The sequence below is a fragment of the Littorina saxatilis genome, linkage group LG6 (genome assembly GCF_037325665.1).
Source record: "Littorina saxatilis isolate snail1 linkage group LG6, US_GU_Lsax_2.0, whole genome shotgun sequence".
In the NCBI taxonomy this organism is placed as follows: Eukaryota; Metazoa; Mollusca; class Gastropoda; order Littorinimorpha; family Littorinidae; genus Littorina; species Littorina saxatilis.
Window position 1 is genome coordinate 14172064 of NC_090250.1, and position 18178 is coordinate 14190241.

The window sequence follows — 18178 nt, forward strand, 5'->3', positions numbered from 1 at the left end:
CAGGAGGTAAAGGTATGTAACTTCTACCTCTGATGGGGGCAAATTTACTTAGCTTCAATTCTATTTTTAGAATTTCACCTTCTGACCATCCGGATCCTTTCATCTTTGCATCCTCTGCAGCTTGCTCAAACCGTTTCATCATTTCATCTGCCCAGTTTCCATTCAATTCTGCCATAGAATTAAGTGCTAGTTGTCTGGTTGAAACATGAACTTCTAGCACCTCATCACTGACTGTTTTGTATTTTATTAAACTGACTATCTGCGCTTTTACTGGAGGTTCAATCAACAAATTGTTTGGAATTTGTTCAATGGCGTCTTGCACACTGGACTGCACATTTTGAGGATCCGTTACTTGTAATTCAACGGTGTCAAATACTGTCGATAAAGATTCTAATACAGAGTCTTCCATCGCTGTGAGTTTGATTTTATAACTCAAAATAAAAATATAAATTAAAAAAATGAAGTTGCTTAGAATTCTTTCTCAGAGCTTCCATTTTTGTTAACACTATAAAATCTGAAATAAAAAATCATTTAACATTTGTACCACGTGGAACTAATTGTAATTCCTCTTTTACAAAGGCTCTTTGCGGTGCTGGTTCTCTCAAGTAATATATAGGTGGATTTGTCTCTACTACTCTCTTGATTTCATGAATGTCAATACTCCAGATTGGATCCGTTGCACGCTTCCTGCTGTCACCCTCAGCTTCACCGGGTGCATATAAATATCTGACTTTCTGATTGAAAGGTAGTAATGCCACTGGTGTTGTTGACTTTGGAGCAACAGGTATTGTTTTTTGTTTGATTGCATCAACTGGTCTTAACCCTGTAGCTTTAAATACCTCCAGATTCATTGCTCTAAGTACTGATGGTAATCTTTTGACCCATTCAGTGTTACGCAATTTACTTTCTGTGTCCAAAAATTCCTGATGGTACTGATATGAAAACAGTTTTTCTGCCAACTGTTTGTTAAAGCTCTCAACAATAGCCTGTGACCTGTGGTTTCCTGGAATACCTCTCTTCACTGTAACATGATGTTTTAACAGAAGCTGGTTGACAGCTCCTTTAAACTCCTTACCATCATCGCACTGAATCATTCTGGGATACTTTAGTGGTCCACGTCTGTAAATTTCTTGCAGGGCAACAGCTGTAGCTATAGCACTTTTCTCTGTCAACGGTTCAGCATCTTTGTATCTTGTTGCAACATCAACTACAGTCAGTGCATACTTATATTTCTTCCTTCTGACTGTGTCATGCGGTAAATACAGCAGGTCTATTTGATGAGTGTCATTCGGTTTAATGTTAACAAAGTGTGGTCGTGTAATTTTTCTTGGTGCAGGTAAATAGATCTGCCAAACTGCCTGCTTTGACAACCATTTCTTTGCTGTATCTTGAGAAACACCTGCTGCGTCACTGAGCTTGTCAATAGCAGTTCTTCCTTTCCAGTATCCTTTTGGGGAATAATATATTTTAGATAACAAAGCATCACTCATGGTTTTTTAAATGACAGAATATTAAGATTTGACAGCACGCGCAATAAAGTAAACAACAGCCATACCAATAACAATGAAAACAATCTCGCCCACCTTCTGCTCTTCTGAAGGCTGATAAAAGTCACCCAGTTTTGGAGGAGCACTTGTCTTCATTTTCTTTCCAGTTACAAGATAGTATTCTTGAATGGCTGCATCAACATTGGCAAAGGTTTTGTTTGCATGTCCTTGCTGCCTGAGTTTATCATTCATAAAGTCTAACTGCGCAATTCGTTTCTTCTCGTATTCATCCTGTGCTTTCGCCAGTTGTTCCATGGCTTTGTTGTGCCTTTCCCTCTCTTCACCATTTTGCAGTTTAGAAAACAAATAGTTGCTGCCAGAAAATGCAAGCGCATTTACAATCGCACCTCCCACCATCATAACCAAGCTAGCCATTTTATTGTCTTACATGTTTATATTTTCTGGAATAATTCCTTGCTTCACCAGGAAGTCTTTTGTTGCAAAGGAAGCTGTCACAACACCAATTAGTTTAGCACCGTCTTCGAAGTCTAACTTTCCCAAGTCGGCTGGTTTCATTCTGAGGAGACTTTTACCCAGCATTGTGTAACCTACACTCAAGCCTCCAATCACTGCAGCGTGATAAACTAGATTAACTATTGTCTTTTCAGAACTCATTTTTATGTTATCAAAATTAAAATATTAAAATTATTCCATATGAAATGAATCCACTGCAGGTACTACTGTGGGCTTTGTTATTGTTTGTACTGCTTTGTTTGTTGGTTTTGGTGTTTCTGATTTTGGTGTTTCTGATTTTGGTTTTTCTGACACTTTATATTTGCCTTGCCAAAGTTTGTAAAGCAAGTATCCACCTCCTCCAACAACAGCTGCTACAGCTACTTTTCTGTATGATAGAAATGAAGATTTTAATTCTTGATCAGTTTGTGTGACCTTAGTCACTTCAGGAATGTTTGGTGTCTGCTCAACTTCAGACATAATGTTCTGCTTTGCCTTTTGATTTAACTTTTTTTGTCTGTTCCATTCGGCTAGTTTTTTTCCTGCTTCTACTCTACCAGGTTTCTTTGTCACTGTGTTCACTTCTGGTATTTTCGTCTGCTCCACTGTCTGCTTCAACTGATCTGTCATCTTTTTTATTCTGAAAATTAATGTGTTTGAAAGTAATTAATCCAGCAACAAATGGTACTAATAAAGCACCAAATCGATAATACAGGCCACAGGCAAGAGATTCGAGGGACTTGGAAACAACAGGGTCATGAGTTAGATCATGTGTTAAGTCTTCCTCCGAGTCGAGAGGTGTAAAATGTCCAAAAATCTTTGTGTACAAACCTATAACAGTCTGTCCAATACTTCTAACCATCTTAGAACCAAGCACTGATTCATACCGTCCATGATACTTTTCTATATCTTCTGAGGAAAGATGTTGTACTTCTTCCACAGTTAACTGCTGCCCAAGGTAGTGTTTTGTTTTTCCACAAACAGCAAGTGAATACAATCTTTCTTTTTTATCAGGTATAGTCCTACTGTCACAGATTTCAATATCTGTAGCAGTCTGCATCAGCAATTCATCACAGTTCATTTTATTTTGATGCAGAATAAAATTAAAATCTAGTAATTAAACTTGAGTAAGAACTTAGGTAGGAACTTAACAAGAACTTAGGTAGGAACTTGAGTAAGAACTTAACAAGAACTTGAGTAAGAACTTGACAAGAACTTGAGTAAGAACTTGACAAGAACTTGAGTAAGAACTTGACAAGAACTTGAGTAAGAACTTGGTAAGAACTTGAGTAAGAACTTGAGTAAGAACTTGACAAGAACTTAGCAAGGATTTCTACAAACATACATACTGAACTGGTTGATCAGTTTTTAAAACCAGTTTCGAGTGCTTAGAAGATTTCAGATTATTCTTTATTCTTTCTCTCTCCTGTTTGTTTTCAATGACATCATTTTCTCGAAGACACTCTTCAAAACTGTCACGGTCCTTTGAATAGAACAATGTTATTGTTTTGAGTTGCTCTCTAAAGTCTTTCAGAACTGCATTGTATTTTTGTGTTAATATCCAAACTGATATTAATGCATGTCGTCCACTGAATGCAAGCTTTGCTAGTGCACTTTTCTTTCTAACAATGTCACGTTCTGCTGCACAGTCATCAATAATAAACAGTGTTGGCGTGTTCTGAAAAAGATCGAAATAATGCTCCAAGCAAACATTTAGACGATCAGAAGGATTTACAATAAATATATTTTGATCAGACCATATGAATTTTCTCTCCTTGTATGTTCTGTTATGCTTTATGGTTGGACAGAATATGACTATGTGTTCAAAGTGATTTATGTAAACAGTCTGTAATAAATCCAAAACATATCTTGTTTTGCCGCAACCTGTTGCCCCACAAATCAAAGAACAGTGTGGATCTTTTGGAAGAAAATCTAGATACTTCATTTTAACACGTTCAATAAACAATATCCTGTAATCTGCTTTCAGAGATGTTTAACTGCGCATCTGACACAACAAACACGTAGATCTTAACTGATTTACTACTACTCCCTACTTCCTTTTCAATTTGTATTGTGATTCCTTCTGATCCGTTTTCAATTCGCCTTCCACTTCCATGCAGTTTGTTGTCGTCAGTTGTTCTGAGATCCAGCCATAACGCATATTTATTTGTCAAGAAATCTTCTACGCCAACACCGTGTAAATGTAGATCTTTAGCCACAAGATCAGATGTTGGGTCTTTCAATCTTCCTCCAGTAAAGTACTTTCTTGCTTCATCATAGTGTTGGTATGGCAGCATGCCAGATGCAAATATTTGGTTTGGCTGCCCTTCAATTGTGCAATATACTCTATTGATTAGTGGATTGTAAAACTTTTCTATTTGCCTTTCATATGAATCTTTTGGTTCCTCAAACAACATAAGTATTCCCTTCATTGACCTAGCTGGTGTATTCAAGTTAATGTTCCAGATTGGATCAGCCTGGCTTTTTGAAAGTGTACTGTGATTCAACACTCTTTCATAATAGATAGGCAGCTTAGAACTGTACTGATTTTCTATAAGTCTAGCCAGTTCAGGATGGTTTACAACATCAAACTCTAAAGAAATTCCAGACACCTTATACTTTGCTTCCGGGTCTTGTGAAAGCATAACACGATCATAACTATTGAAAGTCAGGTCGTATGACAGCCTGTCACGCAATGCTCCTTGATAGAAGGGAGGATGTGAATTTATGAGTTCAAAGTCAAGTGGAATACAAAATTTGTTTCCAAAAGCAACATTGACAGCGTTATCTTTTTTGTTGTCAGCTTTATCTCCTGCTCCTATTCTAACTTTTATCCCATTGTCTGACTGAATCCCTTGAAACACTCTGTTTTTCTTTTCATTGTCAGTTAACCAATTATCTGCATAAACTAAAAATACATCTGCATTATTCAATGACATCACTTCCCGCCCTTCCAGTTTGACAGTAATCTTCCTCACAATTGCTCTTCCTACATTATAAGCCAAAGTCCTATTTTCATCTGAGCCAGATTCTAATTCTAATTTGAATGATAGTCTTACAGTGCCTGGTACAATAACATCGTTCTTACCTAGATTAGGAAACCTAACAGTAAGTATTTCATTCTGATCAATAGTAGAAGGATTATTTGTAACTATAACTGTTTGCCTTATTCCTTTTACCCCGAGAGGTTCTTTCAGCCTTCTGTAAGGATCAAGAACAGAACCGAACGATTGTGCCATCTTTTTTTATTTTCAAAATAAAAAATAAGTTACAAATGGCAGAAGGTGGATTTGAAGATTTATTTGAGCCAGCGGACGACATGAGCGAAGCAATCCCTTTGGTTCCCTACCATCATTCACTGCATTATGAGGTGGCACGACATGAACTTCTGGAAGGTAAAGTTAGAGATTTCTACAAAAGTTTAGGAGAAGAACCTGATGTTTTAGATCCAAACCAGTTCAAAATGGAAGCAAATCATTTATATACAACTAGCGATAAAGGAGAAAAAGTCCAACTTACATATAAATCTAATCCTGCTAAGTTTCTATCAAAAGTTTCACTAAAACAAAAACTTACTGCTAATCGACTTAGGCAATTAGATATTGTGCCTAGCACACGGTCATCATCTTCCCATGTTGTTTCCTTACTTCAACAAGCAGAACTAGGACTACCAACTGCTACTCAAATAGAATCTGTTCCATTGCAAGATCTTAATAAACTTGCAGATGAGGCTGATCAACTTATACAAGAGATAGAGACTTCTTTTTCTGAGGAAACTTCACTGAAGACTCCACATGAACTATTACCTATGAGAGAAATAGAAGCCCTTAATCAATCACTACAAACCATCAGAGGTGAAATAGCAAATAATCTGTCAAAACTAGGTCAGCTGGATGAAGATATAAACAAAGAGAAACAAAAACTTGCTGATGCTGATGATTTGAACCTAGAACAAGAAGTAAAAAACAGAATTTCTAAGCGTTTAAAAGATTTGCAGGAGGAGAAAGCCATAAGGTTAGAAGTTCTAAGTAACAATAGAGAACAACTGAGAACACAGGTCAGCAGAATAAAAAATACAATTCAAAGAATCCTTTACGAAGACACAACTCTTGCTGAAAGAATTAGAACGCTTTTCAGAGAGCAGGGAATCACAATAGCTAGTATACTAACTGCGTTAGGATTTGCAATAAGCACATTAGTGTTAACACTCACAGGTGGCACTGTCACACCTCCACCTCCACCTCCACCTTCACCTCCATCTGATCCGGGATGGGTAAAGAAACAACTCAAACACATTGCAGAACTATTAAAGAAACTAGCAGCAAAAGCTTTGGATGCACTTCCAGGAATCATTGGTTCAATTGTTAGCTGGCTGTTATCTTTTGCAGGTAAAGTTGTTGGTTTCATGGCTGAACATCTCTGGACTCTAATAGTTTTAATTGCAGGTGTTCTGCTAACGAGAATAAAGCAAAAGTAAGCCTACACCCACTCCACCAATTACTAGAGCAGTCTTCTGCGATTCATGATCATCACTAATACTAACAGCTTGATCATCACTAGTGACAGAATGATCTTCACCTGCAGCGTGATCTTCACTTGTCACGCTTTGTTTCTGTTCATTGTGATATGGCTGTAACATCGTTCTGATTTCTGAATTCAGTTCTTCACCCTTTCCAAGCGGCTGGGTGTCACTAGCAATAATGATTTCATTGTTATAATTTGTTATTGTTCCAATCTGCAGCTGGAGATCAGAAGGTAACATGTAAAGGCCGTTACCAACAGCAAAGTCAACTTTTGATTTTGCATAACGGAGAGAGTCTTGATACCTTTTGATGCTGGAAGGCAGATCAACTGCAGAGTTTATGACATCTTCTAAATTTGATAACAACTGTTTCTGTGCACCAAACCCTGTGCTTGTTCTCATTATGTTTGATCGTGTCTGTGCCTGCGAGCCTAGCAAGCACCACGCATATGTTCGGATAGATTCATTGATCCTTTCAACACCTGATCCAGTGAAACCTTTGCCGGTGTCTAATATAAAAGTAGTCCATGCATTGTGGTGCTGTTGTTCTATTGATCCTAACTGTACCTGCACATTTGAAGAAAAAGATGTATGACCTGGCCAGTAATCAAAATTATACCTCCTGTGGACACCCCATAAATATAGTGTTCCCATGCCATGGTTTTTGTCTTGCTTTTGCCTAAAGTCGGTCTTAAAATCTATATTGAATTCATTGCAGAGACGCTCATACACTTTCATGTTTATCCTATTGTTGAATGGGTTCCAGCTCTTTTCATGCGGCATTGGTGCCTGAAGTTCAGACAAGATTCTCCTGCACTGATAGTAAACGTGAAATGTGTACACACACTTTGTCAGTAAGTTTGAATTATTCATGTGGTCTGCATAGGACACTCCACATCCTGTGGTTGCACAGAATATTGCAAAGTTTAACTGATTCTGATAGAACTGAATTGGGTGAGAGTTCCACATCTTTGGAACACTATCATTTTTGATTGGGGGATTTAGGTAAGAATGGAATGGGTCAGGCACTTTAACGCGAATGGATTCTGTTTCTGTTACAGCAAAGTCCAACTCATGGAAAGAAATAGTCTTTGGATTGTAATATGGTCCAGTTTTGTATTTAATGTCTTTGTTGAATTTATACTGAATCATTTTTGTTGTTGAATAAAAAATGTTTATCACACTAACAAATGTGAAGACTGGTGTGCCAGTTAAACTTGCAAACCCTATCAACAATCAAAATGGAAGAATGAAAGTTGCACTGCATGAAATTATGTACAAGGTTACTTGGTATAATATCAGTAAAAAAAAGGCTAACAACTGGGTTAGAATTAATGGTAAAACACATTCTGTAGAAGATGGTTACTATGACTTCTGCACTTTAGAGAAAGAATTGTTTGCTCCAGTAGGTATTACAGCGAGTTTAAATCATGCAAGTCTCATTGCTACTCTTACTATGCCCAAAACTAGAGAAGTAAACGTTGAGTTTCCAACCAAACTCCTTGATATGCTTGGAATTACAAAAATATACAAGGGAACACGTCCCATTGACATGGATGTTAACAGTGTACTGTTTGTTCACATGAGAGAGCTTAACACATCCTATAATCTGTTTAATGATCAGCGTTCTGATCTGCTTAGGATTCTTCCACCGAGTGATGCCTCTTTTTGTAAAATGCACGTGCCAACATTTAAGACACTTCAGTTCAAGGACTTGGAGGAAGGGTGTCATGAATTCCTACACATTGATCTGAAAAATCAAAGTGGACAACCAGTTGATTGTTTGTTTAACATTACATTGGAAATAGTTCCATAAAATATTGAGTATTAAAATGTCGAGTGGACCTACAATAGCTTATCCTGTTGCATGTTCAACTATAGAGTTGAAAGATTTAGCAGACGCTATCGACTTTGAGAGCAATGCTGAAGTTGGTGCAGTGTATGCATTCGAGTTTACAGACACCGGTTATTACAAGAGAAAGGAAATCGACGATGAAAAGAAACCAAGATTCCTCAAACTAGGTCAAATCCGTGATGTTAATGTACCTGATCCAATTGTCGATGACACATTCTACATGTGGAAACATCAGAATAAAAAATGGGTACTTAGTCCTGTTATAAAAAAGATTGACTGGGAAATGAAGTTTGAATTTGTGAGTCCATACACTCTTGTTGGAAAAGACGACACATTCCGTAAGTCAATCAATGCTAAACCACTAATTGTTAGCCTTGTTCCTGCGTTTAACAGCAGGGGAGAAGTTGCAGTTAAACCTTTCCATAAGAACAACTATCTCATTCACAGAAAACAAAGTGTTGAAAAGGACGCTGACACCATTGTCGATTTTATACCCAAGCTTCCAATAGGGCAGAATGCAACTATGATATTTGATATAGTTGTCAGGAAAAGGGAAGAAACCACAAACACTGTTCTAATGAGAGGAATAAATCTCAACTGGAGACCATTAAATGTTGAAGAAGTCAGAGTATTTATTGCTGTTCAAAAGGATTCTAACACAATAAAAAAACAGACGTCAAACCAAAATGTTGTTGTTAACGCAGATATAAATAATTTAACAGAAATAAGAAGTATTAATCTTACTTATCTTGATTTGATTGCTTTCTACTATACAGATAAGGTGTTAAGCAATGAACAGCTTCAAAGCTTAGCAGAAACACTGGCGAGTGAGAATTAAGATAAATATTTTATATTTTGCATTAAAAAGATGACTAGCAGTGTGAAGCTTTATCCTAATATTGATGAAAGTGCAGCAGAAAGTCAACAATTCAGACTGGCACACATTAGTAATATACAAAAACAACTAGAAGATGAATTAGAAAAATATTCTCGCGCTAGACGTAAGTACTCAACAACTTACAACAGCCTTTCTAATGCCAGCACTGGTTCTACTATCCTTGCATCAGCTGCAGGTGTAACGGGAACAATTCTGTTAGCTACCGGAGTAGGGACTCCAGTTTCTCTAATCCTAGGTGGTGTGGCAGCAGCAGTTGGTGGTTTATCATTTATAGCATCAGCTATAATGAAAAAAATTGTGAAAAAGCTTGAAAAACACGAATCCATTTCCACTCTTGCATCATCAAAATTGTCTAGCCTAAAACTGTCTATCAGTAAAGCACTTGAAGATTCAAAAGTTTCTGACGAAGAATTCAAACAGATACAAACAGACTTTGATGACTACAAAAGTAAGAAAGCAAGTATTCAAACAAAAACACGAGCTGAATATAACAAGCCACTCGATATAGAAGATCTGAAAAAGCAGTTTTTAAAAAAGGGGATTCAAATAGGACGGGAAGAAAAAGTAAAAATAGAATCACTTGTAAAGAGTTAACTATTCGTTTAGACAGTCACATTGCATGTATCAGATATAATTCTAACAGTGAAAGAACATATGAAGTAAAGTTTGTAAATGAGAGAGCGTATTGAGCTTAAGAATGTTGTATAAGAGAAAGGGAGAATGTACGTTCTGGGTTACTGATTCCGACAGACCCGGCATTGGTTCAAAACAACCTTACTTTACTGTATTTTTTTTGTATGGATTTATGCAGTATTTTTCTGATTTTGTCGCATGTTTCATTTTAGTAAAAGTTTAGTCCAGAAGCCTATTTTGCGTTAATATTTAGGGTCTGTCGGAATCGGTGAGCCAGAACGTACATTCCCCCTTTCTCTGCTCGACTAGAAGCAGAATATCCTTCCACATTAATTTGCTCTCAGTCTCACTCACGCCCTTCACAGCATGTGCACATCTCATTGCTCTATTATACTAACCCTCCCCCAGTGAACTCAATGTGAGAATTTTTCAAATTCCATATAAATATATATATCTAATCTAGTGCCCGCACAAGAATCACTTTTGGAGGCAGTCAGTCAAACATGACAGGATTGAGATTCAGAGCTAAATTAATAGCCCAATAACTTAAGTATAACAAGTCGCGTAAGGCGAAAATACAATATTTAGTCAAGTAGCTGTCGAACTCACAGAATGAAACTGAACGCAACGCAACGCAGCAAGACCGTATACTCGTAGCATCGTCACTCCACCGCCCGTGGCAAAGGCAGTGCTCGTGGAATTGACAAGAAGAGCGGGGTATTCGTTGCGCTGAGAAGGATAGCACGCTTTTCTGTACCTCTCTTCGTTTTAACTTTCTGAGCGTGTTTTTAATCCAAACATATCATATTTATATATTTTTGGAATCAGGAACCGACAAGGAATAAGATGAAAGTGTTTTTAAATTGATTTCGAAAAAAAAAATTTGATAATAATTTTTATATATTTAATTTTCAGAGCTTGTTTTTAATCCGAATATAACATATTTATATGTTTTTGGAATCAGCAAATGATGGAGAATAAGATAAACGTAAATTTGGATCGTTTTATAAATTTTTATTTTTTTTTACAATTTTCAGATTTTTAATGACCAAAGTCATTAATTAATTTTTAAGCCACCAAGCTGAAATGCAATACCGAACCCCGGGCTTCGTCGAAGAGTACTTGACCAAAATTTCAACCAATTTGGTTGAAAAATGAGGGCGTGACAGTGCCGCCTCAACTTTCACGAAAAGCCGGATATGACGTCATCAAAGACATTTATCAAAAAACTGAAAAAAACGTTCGGGGATTTCATACCCAGGAACTCTCATGTCAAATTTCATAAAGATCGGTCCAGTAGTTTAGTCTGAATCGCTCTACACACACACACAGACAGACAGACAGACGCACATACACCACGACCCTCGTTTCGATTCCCCCTCGATGTTAAAATATTTAGTCAAAACTTGACTAAATATAAAAACTACCATTGGTACGCAAAGGTTCCCAAGAAGCTTCCAGGAGACAGCAGCAGCTGGACCCCATTGCAAACAGCTTTCTACCATTGACAGGTCTCTAACCAGCGAGTTACAAGAAACGTTGAGCTACTATAAACAGCCCACGCTCAAGCAGTTGTCCGTGCTGAGCTTTTGTGAAGGGAGACTACTGTGTCACACATACACCGAGTCTCAGAATCTAAGAAACAAATAGAGGAAAGCACTCCAACTAAGGCAAAAAAAAAAGAAAAAAAGGTGTGGTTACGGTAACATAGCCAAAAAAAATAGGGTAGGTAGAGGCAATCACTTTTTTTTAAAAAACTTTTTTTTCTAATGTGTACAAATTAAACCTACTTGACAGGGAAATAAGTGTGCGACACGGGCGCTTTCGCTGCGTTTTTTGCACTCGGTTTTTTTTTTTTTTGGACAAATGTAATAAAAAGTTATAGGATCGGCCCCTAAAAATAGGGTAGGTCGGGTTACCGTAACCACACCTATGTTTTTTTTAGGCCTAAAGACAACAACAGCAAGTGAAATTTATGCGGAACCAGTCTCCTGGCAGTGGCACCTGCGAATGAAAGTAGTTTGTTCCTTTCATTTTCAATGCTTCTTATTCTCTCAAGTGCAAGGAGACCGGTTCTGCACTCATTGGTTTAGTCTATATGGACAGCACTTACGTGTACTTCCTTTTTTTCTACGATCTTGTCATCAGCCGTCTGCCTCTGGCAGTTATGAGCATCAGATAGGTAAAAACACATGGCCCATGACCTGATGTCAAAGGCTGCCATACACACAACTCTCATCACTGCTGGAATCACACACACCGGAGTCATTGTCATGGATGATGTCCTTGGCATTGCTCACAGGCACCTTGACATTTGACCCCTGCTCGCACCTTGAGCCCTGATTAAGCTCACAGCTCGAGTCCTGAACATCTGAATCCTGGTCACAGCCAGAGTCATCATCGTCACCAGTGACTTTCACATCTTCTGTCACACCGTCAACTGTTTCACTTATAGGCTCCTCGCCTTCGTCTTCTGAATAAGAATAATCACAGTCTGAGAAGAAGACGCTAAGATCAGCGTGGGACGGAGATGATACGATGACCTCTGTGTCAAGGTCAGATACAGAGTCTCTAGATTCTTCTGGGATGGTGTGCATCTGATAGTCTGGCAGAAAAGTGGCGTATGGGCCTTTGAAGACCTTGGGAAACCCGACACCTTTGCATTTGAAAGGCACCTGGCCAGTGTTTTCTGTATGGGTGTCTAGCAGATGGCTGATCTCATGCAGCTCAGAGTCAAGCACCTGTTGAGTAAGAACAAAAATACATGAGTATTATAAACATCTGCTGTGCATAATACTTAATAGGAGTATGATGTGATTTTATTTCTATTGAGTGAAGGCAAAAAATATTTCAGTACATAGAAATATTGATATATTTTCTCTTCTAAGGCCAAAAAAAAAAAGTTGTATGTTTCTGGTAACATGGCTACACAAAATAGGGTAGGTAGGTAGGGATTTTTTTGTTTTTTGGTCAGGGTAGAAAATAACTATACAGTGACGCAAAGAGACTGGACTTACTATACAAAGAGAAAGACAACACATTACAAAACAAATGAGACAAAAGGGATGCGGGGTTATCCCCCTTGTGTTGTCTGCCGTCTGTTACTTTCGTTTTGACGCTTTTTTTCTCCTTTTATTTTTACAAATGCAATAAGAAAAAGTCTAGGGTCGGCGGGAAAAAACTAGGTAGGGTCGGGTGACCAGAAACATACAACTTTTTTGGGGGTGCCTAATGGCTGCCTGTTGCTAAACATGTGATGATAAGACTTTGTGATGTAGTTTATTTGAACTCGTTCTTTATGTACTTTGTTGGAACTAGTTCCAGGACATCCAAGATTAACTCCACAGTACAAAAGTAAAACATTGACATACATGAAGAATTTGGTTTCTTCAATTCAGGCACATTTGGATACAAGATGGGATGCATTAATAAGTAAGTATCACAAACTACTCAATTTTTCATTCATACACATATGAAATATAGAATGTATCTCTCACGTGACATTCTGATAATAAAATGGGATGCACCAATACGTTACGTTACCACTACTGCTCAATCTTTCGTGTACACAGGCCTCGGTCTTCAGTCATATTTTGGGGGATCTGACGCATTGGAGGGGTGACTGCCCGATAGTTCTGACATGTAAGGAGGTCTTCTGGCCACCATTTGTCTTACCAAGCTGAGAAAGCCATGACATTTGGACCTACTTTCAATCCAGGTTCCACTGGCCTTTTGTGCGTGTGGCCGGGAACACACCACCACCGTCCTCTTGGTTCTTAGTCAATTGCTCAATGTAGTCAAAACTTGACAAAATGTAACAAGTCGCGTAAGGCGAAAATACAATATTTAGTCAAGTAGCTGTCGAACTCACAGAATGAAACTGAACGCAACGCAGCAAGACCGTATACTCGTAGCATCGTCACTCTACCGCCCATGGCAAAGGCAGTGCCCGTGGAATTGACAAGAAGAGCGGGGTATTCGTTGCGCTAAGAAGGATAGCACGCTTTTCTGTACCTCTCTTCGTTTTTACTTTCTGAGCGTGTTTTTAATCCAAACATATCATATCTATATATTTTTGGAATCAGGAACCGACAAGGAATAAGATGAAAGTGTTTTTGAATTGATTTCGAAAAAAAATTTTTGATAATAATTTTTATATATTTAATTTTCAGAGCTTGTTTTTAATCCGAATATAACATATTTATATGTTTTTGGAATCAGCAAATGATGGAGAATAAGATAAACGTAAATTTGGATCGTTTTATAAATTATTTTATTTTATTTTTTTTTACAATTCAGATTTTTAATGACCAAAGTCATTAATTGATTTTTAAGCCACCAAGCTGAAATGCAATACCGAACCCCGGGCTTCGTCGAAGATTACTTGACCAAAATTTCAACCAATTTGGTTGAAAAATGAGGGTGTGACAGTGCCGCCTCAACTTTCACGAAAAGCCGGATATGACGTCATCAAAGACATTTATCAAAAAAATGAAAAAAACGTTCGGGGATTTCATACCCAGGAACTCTCATGTCAAATTTCATAAAGATCGGTCCAGTAGTTTAGTCTGAATCGCTCTACACACACACACACACACAGACAGACAGACGCACATACACCACGACCCTCGTTTCGATTCCCCCTCGATGTTAAAATATTTAGTCAAAACTTGACTAAATATAATGAAAAAAGAGAGATGAAAACTATGGGGAAAAGCAAATAATTCCTGACCTGGACAGCATCCTGCAGTGCCATGATGGTGTGAGACGTGGCAGCAGGCATGTTGCTGGACTGCTGGACCAAGTGGTTCAGAACTCCAAGGGCCACTGTTGCTGGCTGCAAAAGTTGAAAGGAAACACATTCAAAATCAGTACTGTACAACAAGATACAAATAAATTGCTGGCAGCTTTGTGAGGCTTCCTGCACTCCAACCAGTCTACTTAATAGACTACAGTGACCCCTTTCCCCTCCATGCACTCTTTAGGGAGGTAGTATTCATATAGTAGTAAAATGGAAGCTCATTTACAGATGAAATAATATGAAAACAATGTGAAAAAACAACAACAAAATCTGGAGAAAAAAACCCACACACAACAAGACACACACACACAAAAGCAACACAAACCAAGAAAATCATGGGGGTCTTCACTGTTTAAATTCAGACTGCTGATCCTTCACACTGTGACAAGGCCTGCCTCAGGATGAAACGTTTGTTTGTTTGTTTGTTTTACGCCCAGCCGACCACGAAGGGCCATATCAGGGCAGTGCTGCTTTGACATATAACGTGCGCCACACACAAGACAGAAGTCGCAGCACAGGCTTCATGTCTCACCCAGTCACATTATTCTGACACCGGACCAACCAGTCCTAGCACTAACCCCATAATGCCAGACGCCAGGCGGAGCAGCCACTAGATTGCCAATTTTAAGTCTTAGGTATGACCCGGCCGGGGTTCGAACCCACGACCTCCCGATCACGGGGCGGACGCCTTACCACTAGGCCAACCGTGCCGGTTGGATGAAACGTGATTAACGACAACCTTATCAATGCAAGGGAGCATACCACTGCCTTAGACTTGCAAAATGTGCAAGTGATGTGACATAAGTTGCTCCCCCTTGTGTATTTTGCATCCCTCTCCTCTACTTTAAAAAGGCTTACTCTATTAACAGTCAATGGCCCCCCTATTTAGCGAATAAAACTGGTCACGGATCAGAAAGTCTTCTATCTGTTCCCAAAATTGTTTCAGAAAGTACTCTTGATATAAAATGGAATGCAAGCCTTGAGTTTAAAACCGATGAGGGAACTATTTTCAGCCGTACCAGGGCAACCTTATTTCCAAACCCGAAAACATACCTTGACCCTAACCCTTACCCTAACCCTAAACCCTGGAAACAAAAAGTTATGCCAGAGAATAGTCAGAATCAAAGTGAAATCCATGTTTAAGCCTCTTCACCACCCCACAAATCAAAAATAAAACAGAAAAGTGACACTAACATCCCTGTATTTCTTACCTTGAAGGTAAACGAAAATTCCTGCAGCAGGACGAGCTGGGCTTGACTGACGATGTCGAAGGGTGGCGACATTGAGGCGTCCCATCCAAACAACGCCCTCATCATGGCAGGGAGGAAGCTGAGGTACGTGCACCTGGGTACCTCCCACTCCAGGATTCCCAGGATCTTGACCTCCATGCGAATGACGTCTGCCTCCTTCCACTGCTTGTGGTGAATCTGAGCCAGGGAGCTGGGGGTGGGTGGGTACTGCTCACGTGGAAGAAAGAGGAGGGAGAAAAAAGTTTCAATCATAGGTCACACCGTAGATTTTTTACTTCATTAAAACAAAATAAGATTTATATATATAAAAAAAAGAAGCTTTATCCATCCAGTGACTCTATTTAGGACTTATCTGTAGGACTTCATTCGGTTAGCTCTCCTAACCAGTGCACTCACTAGCCATATAAATTAGTATATTTATATAAATTGATATAATATGCCGTGGAGAAATTCTACTAAAAACAGAATCTTCTCAATCCATCACAGCAACAGGACTAAGCATATACAGTGGCTGTATTTACAGGGAAAATATTCTGATATGTATCCTTGCACCAGGTCTGACTTAATGTCATGTATTAGGAGATTTCTGTGGGTAAAATGCAGCAAATGAAAGGTTATCAACATTTTGGTTTAATAAAGTTTCATGATAAGGAGAAAGTACAGGGAAGGAGAAACTACAGGGCACTTTTTATTACTTTTTCCGTAGTAATATGTACTGTTTAAACAAAGTTCTGTTCCCCATACCCCCCAAAACAACAACACACACACAAAAACTAACAATAAATTAAAATTGAAAAAAAAAAAAAAAAAAAACGAAAGAAAAACCCCACCAAAAAAAAACTCATTTGAACTAAAAACAACATGCACATTTCTTGTGTGTGTACTACGAGAAAAATATTGAATGTTTCAACTCCACACCCTTAAACCCCATACCCGACTCAAAATCGCAACCTTCCTATTTTAGTCAACCAATTGGAAGTAAGCGTTACGGGCATATGCTTTGGAACATTATATTCGTGCATAGTTTTGTGACACATGTTTTTGTCATTTTGCTGATGGTTTTATTGTCAGGAGATGTCCACCCAAACCCAGGCCCGCCTGGTAGAGAGCATGTTAAAGATACCTCTATTTTGCATATAAATGTACGTAGTTTGCGAAACAAGATTGATATTTTACAATGTGAAGTTAAAGAGCACGATATTGTGACTTTGTCAGAAACTTGGTTGTGTGACTCGATATCAAACGACAGTTTATGCCTCAAAGGATTTCATCCCCCAGTGCGTCTTGATAGGCCAGATGGATATGGAGGGGTAGCTGTTTATGTGAAAAACGATTTTATTTGCAAACCAAGGCCTGATTTGTTAATTCCAGGCCTTGAAGCAGTCTGGGTAGAAACTAAATTATTGCAAGAAACTGTGCTGGTTGGTTCATTTTACCGACCACCAGACTCTCGGATTGATTATTGGCACTTGGTTGACGAATCTGTAAAGCAAGTAATGAGAACACCACATAAATTTCTAATTCTTGGAGACTTTAACGAAGACTTTTTGAATAATCCATCTCCCCACTTTCTTAATTTAATACAAAAAAACAATCTGCACCAGCTCGTTACTGAACCCACACGTATTACAGAAACTAAATCCTCATGCATCGATCTGATCCTGACCACGAGTATAAACTTAATCAGTGAAGTTGTAGTGTTACCCCCCATTTGTAGTGACCATTCTGTGCCATGTGTAAAATTAACGTCACAGAGACTAAAAAAAGGTCAGTTCAAAAGGACTATATATAATTATGCCAAGTTAGATGTTGATACATTTTTGTTTGAATTGAACAAAATTGATCTTTTGAACACAGTTTTAAATGCGTCCATTGACGAAGCTGCTGCCTTGTTTTCTGAACATTTATTCCGTGTTGCAAAAACATGTATGCCTGTTAAGATAATAACAGTACGTGAAGATGATGCCCCATGGATGACTGAACATATTTTACAATTACGAAACGCAAAAAATTGTATACATCAAGTTGCTAAGCGCTTAAATACACCTGAGCAGTGGGCATTATTCCGCCTGACTAGAAATCAGTATACAGATGAAATTCGTAAAAGAAAAAGAGATTATTTTCTAGAACTTGATGAGAGGATAAATTGTAAACAGAACTTCGGAAGCAAAAATTGGTGGCAACTTGTTAATTCCTTCTTGAAGAAAAAAGGTGTTGCA

General features: G+C 38.3%; 1 protein-coding gene across 3 annotated transcripts in view; it reads right to left on the minus strand.

The window, feature by feature from the left end:
- Nucleotides 1-10210: 10210 nt before the first annotated feature.
- Nucleotides 10211-18178, minus strand: part of LOC138968569 (uncharacterized) — a 21399-nt gene continuing 13431 nt past the window's right edge. For all 3 annotated transcript variants that reach the window (XM_070341148.1, XM_070341147.1, XM_070341149.1), the window contains 3 exons: nt 15921-16166; nt 14641-14745; nt 10211-12649 (listed from right to left, as the gene is read on the minus strand). In XM_070341148.1, the coding sequence (XP_070197249.1) occupies nt 12119-12649; nt 14641-14745; nt 15921-16166 (882 nt within the window). In that variant the 3' untranslated portion in view covers nt 10211-12118. The remainder of the gene's footprint in view (nt 12650-14640; nt 14746-15920; nt 16167-18178) is intronic.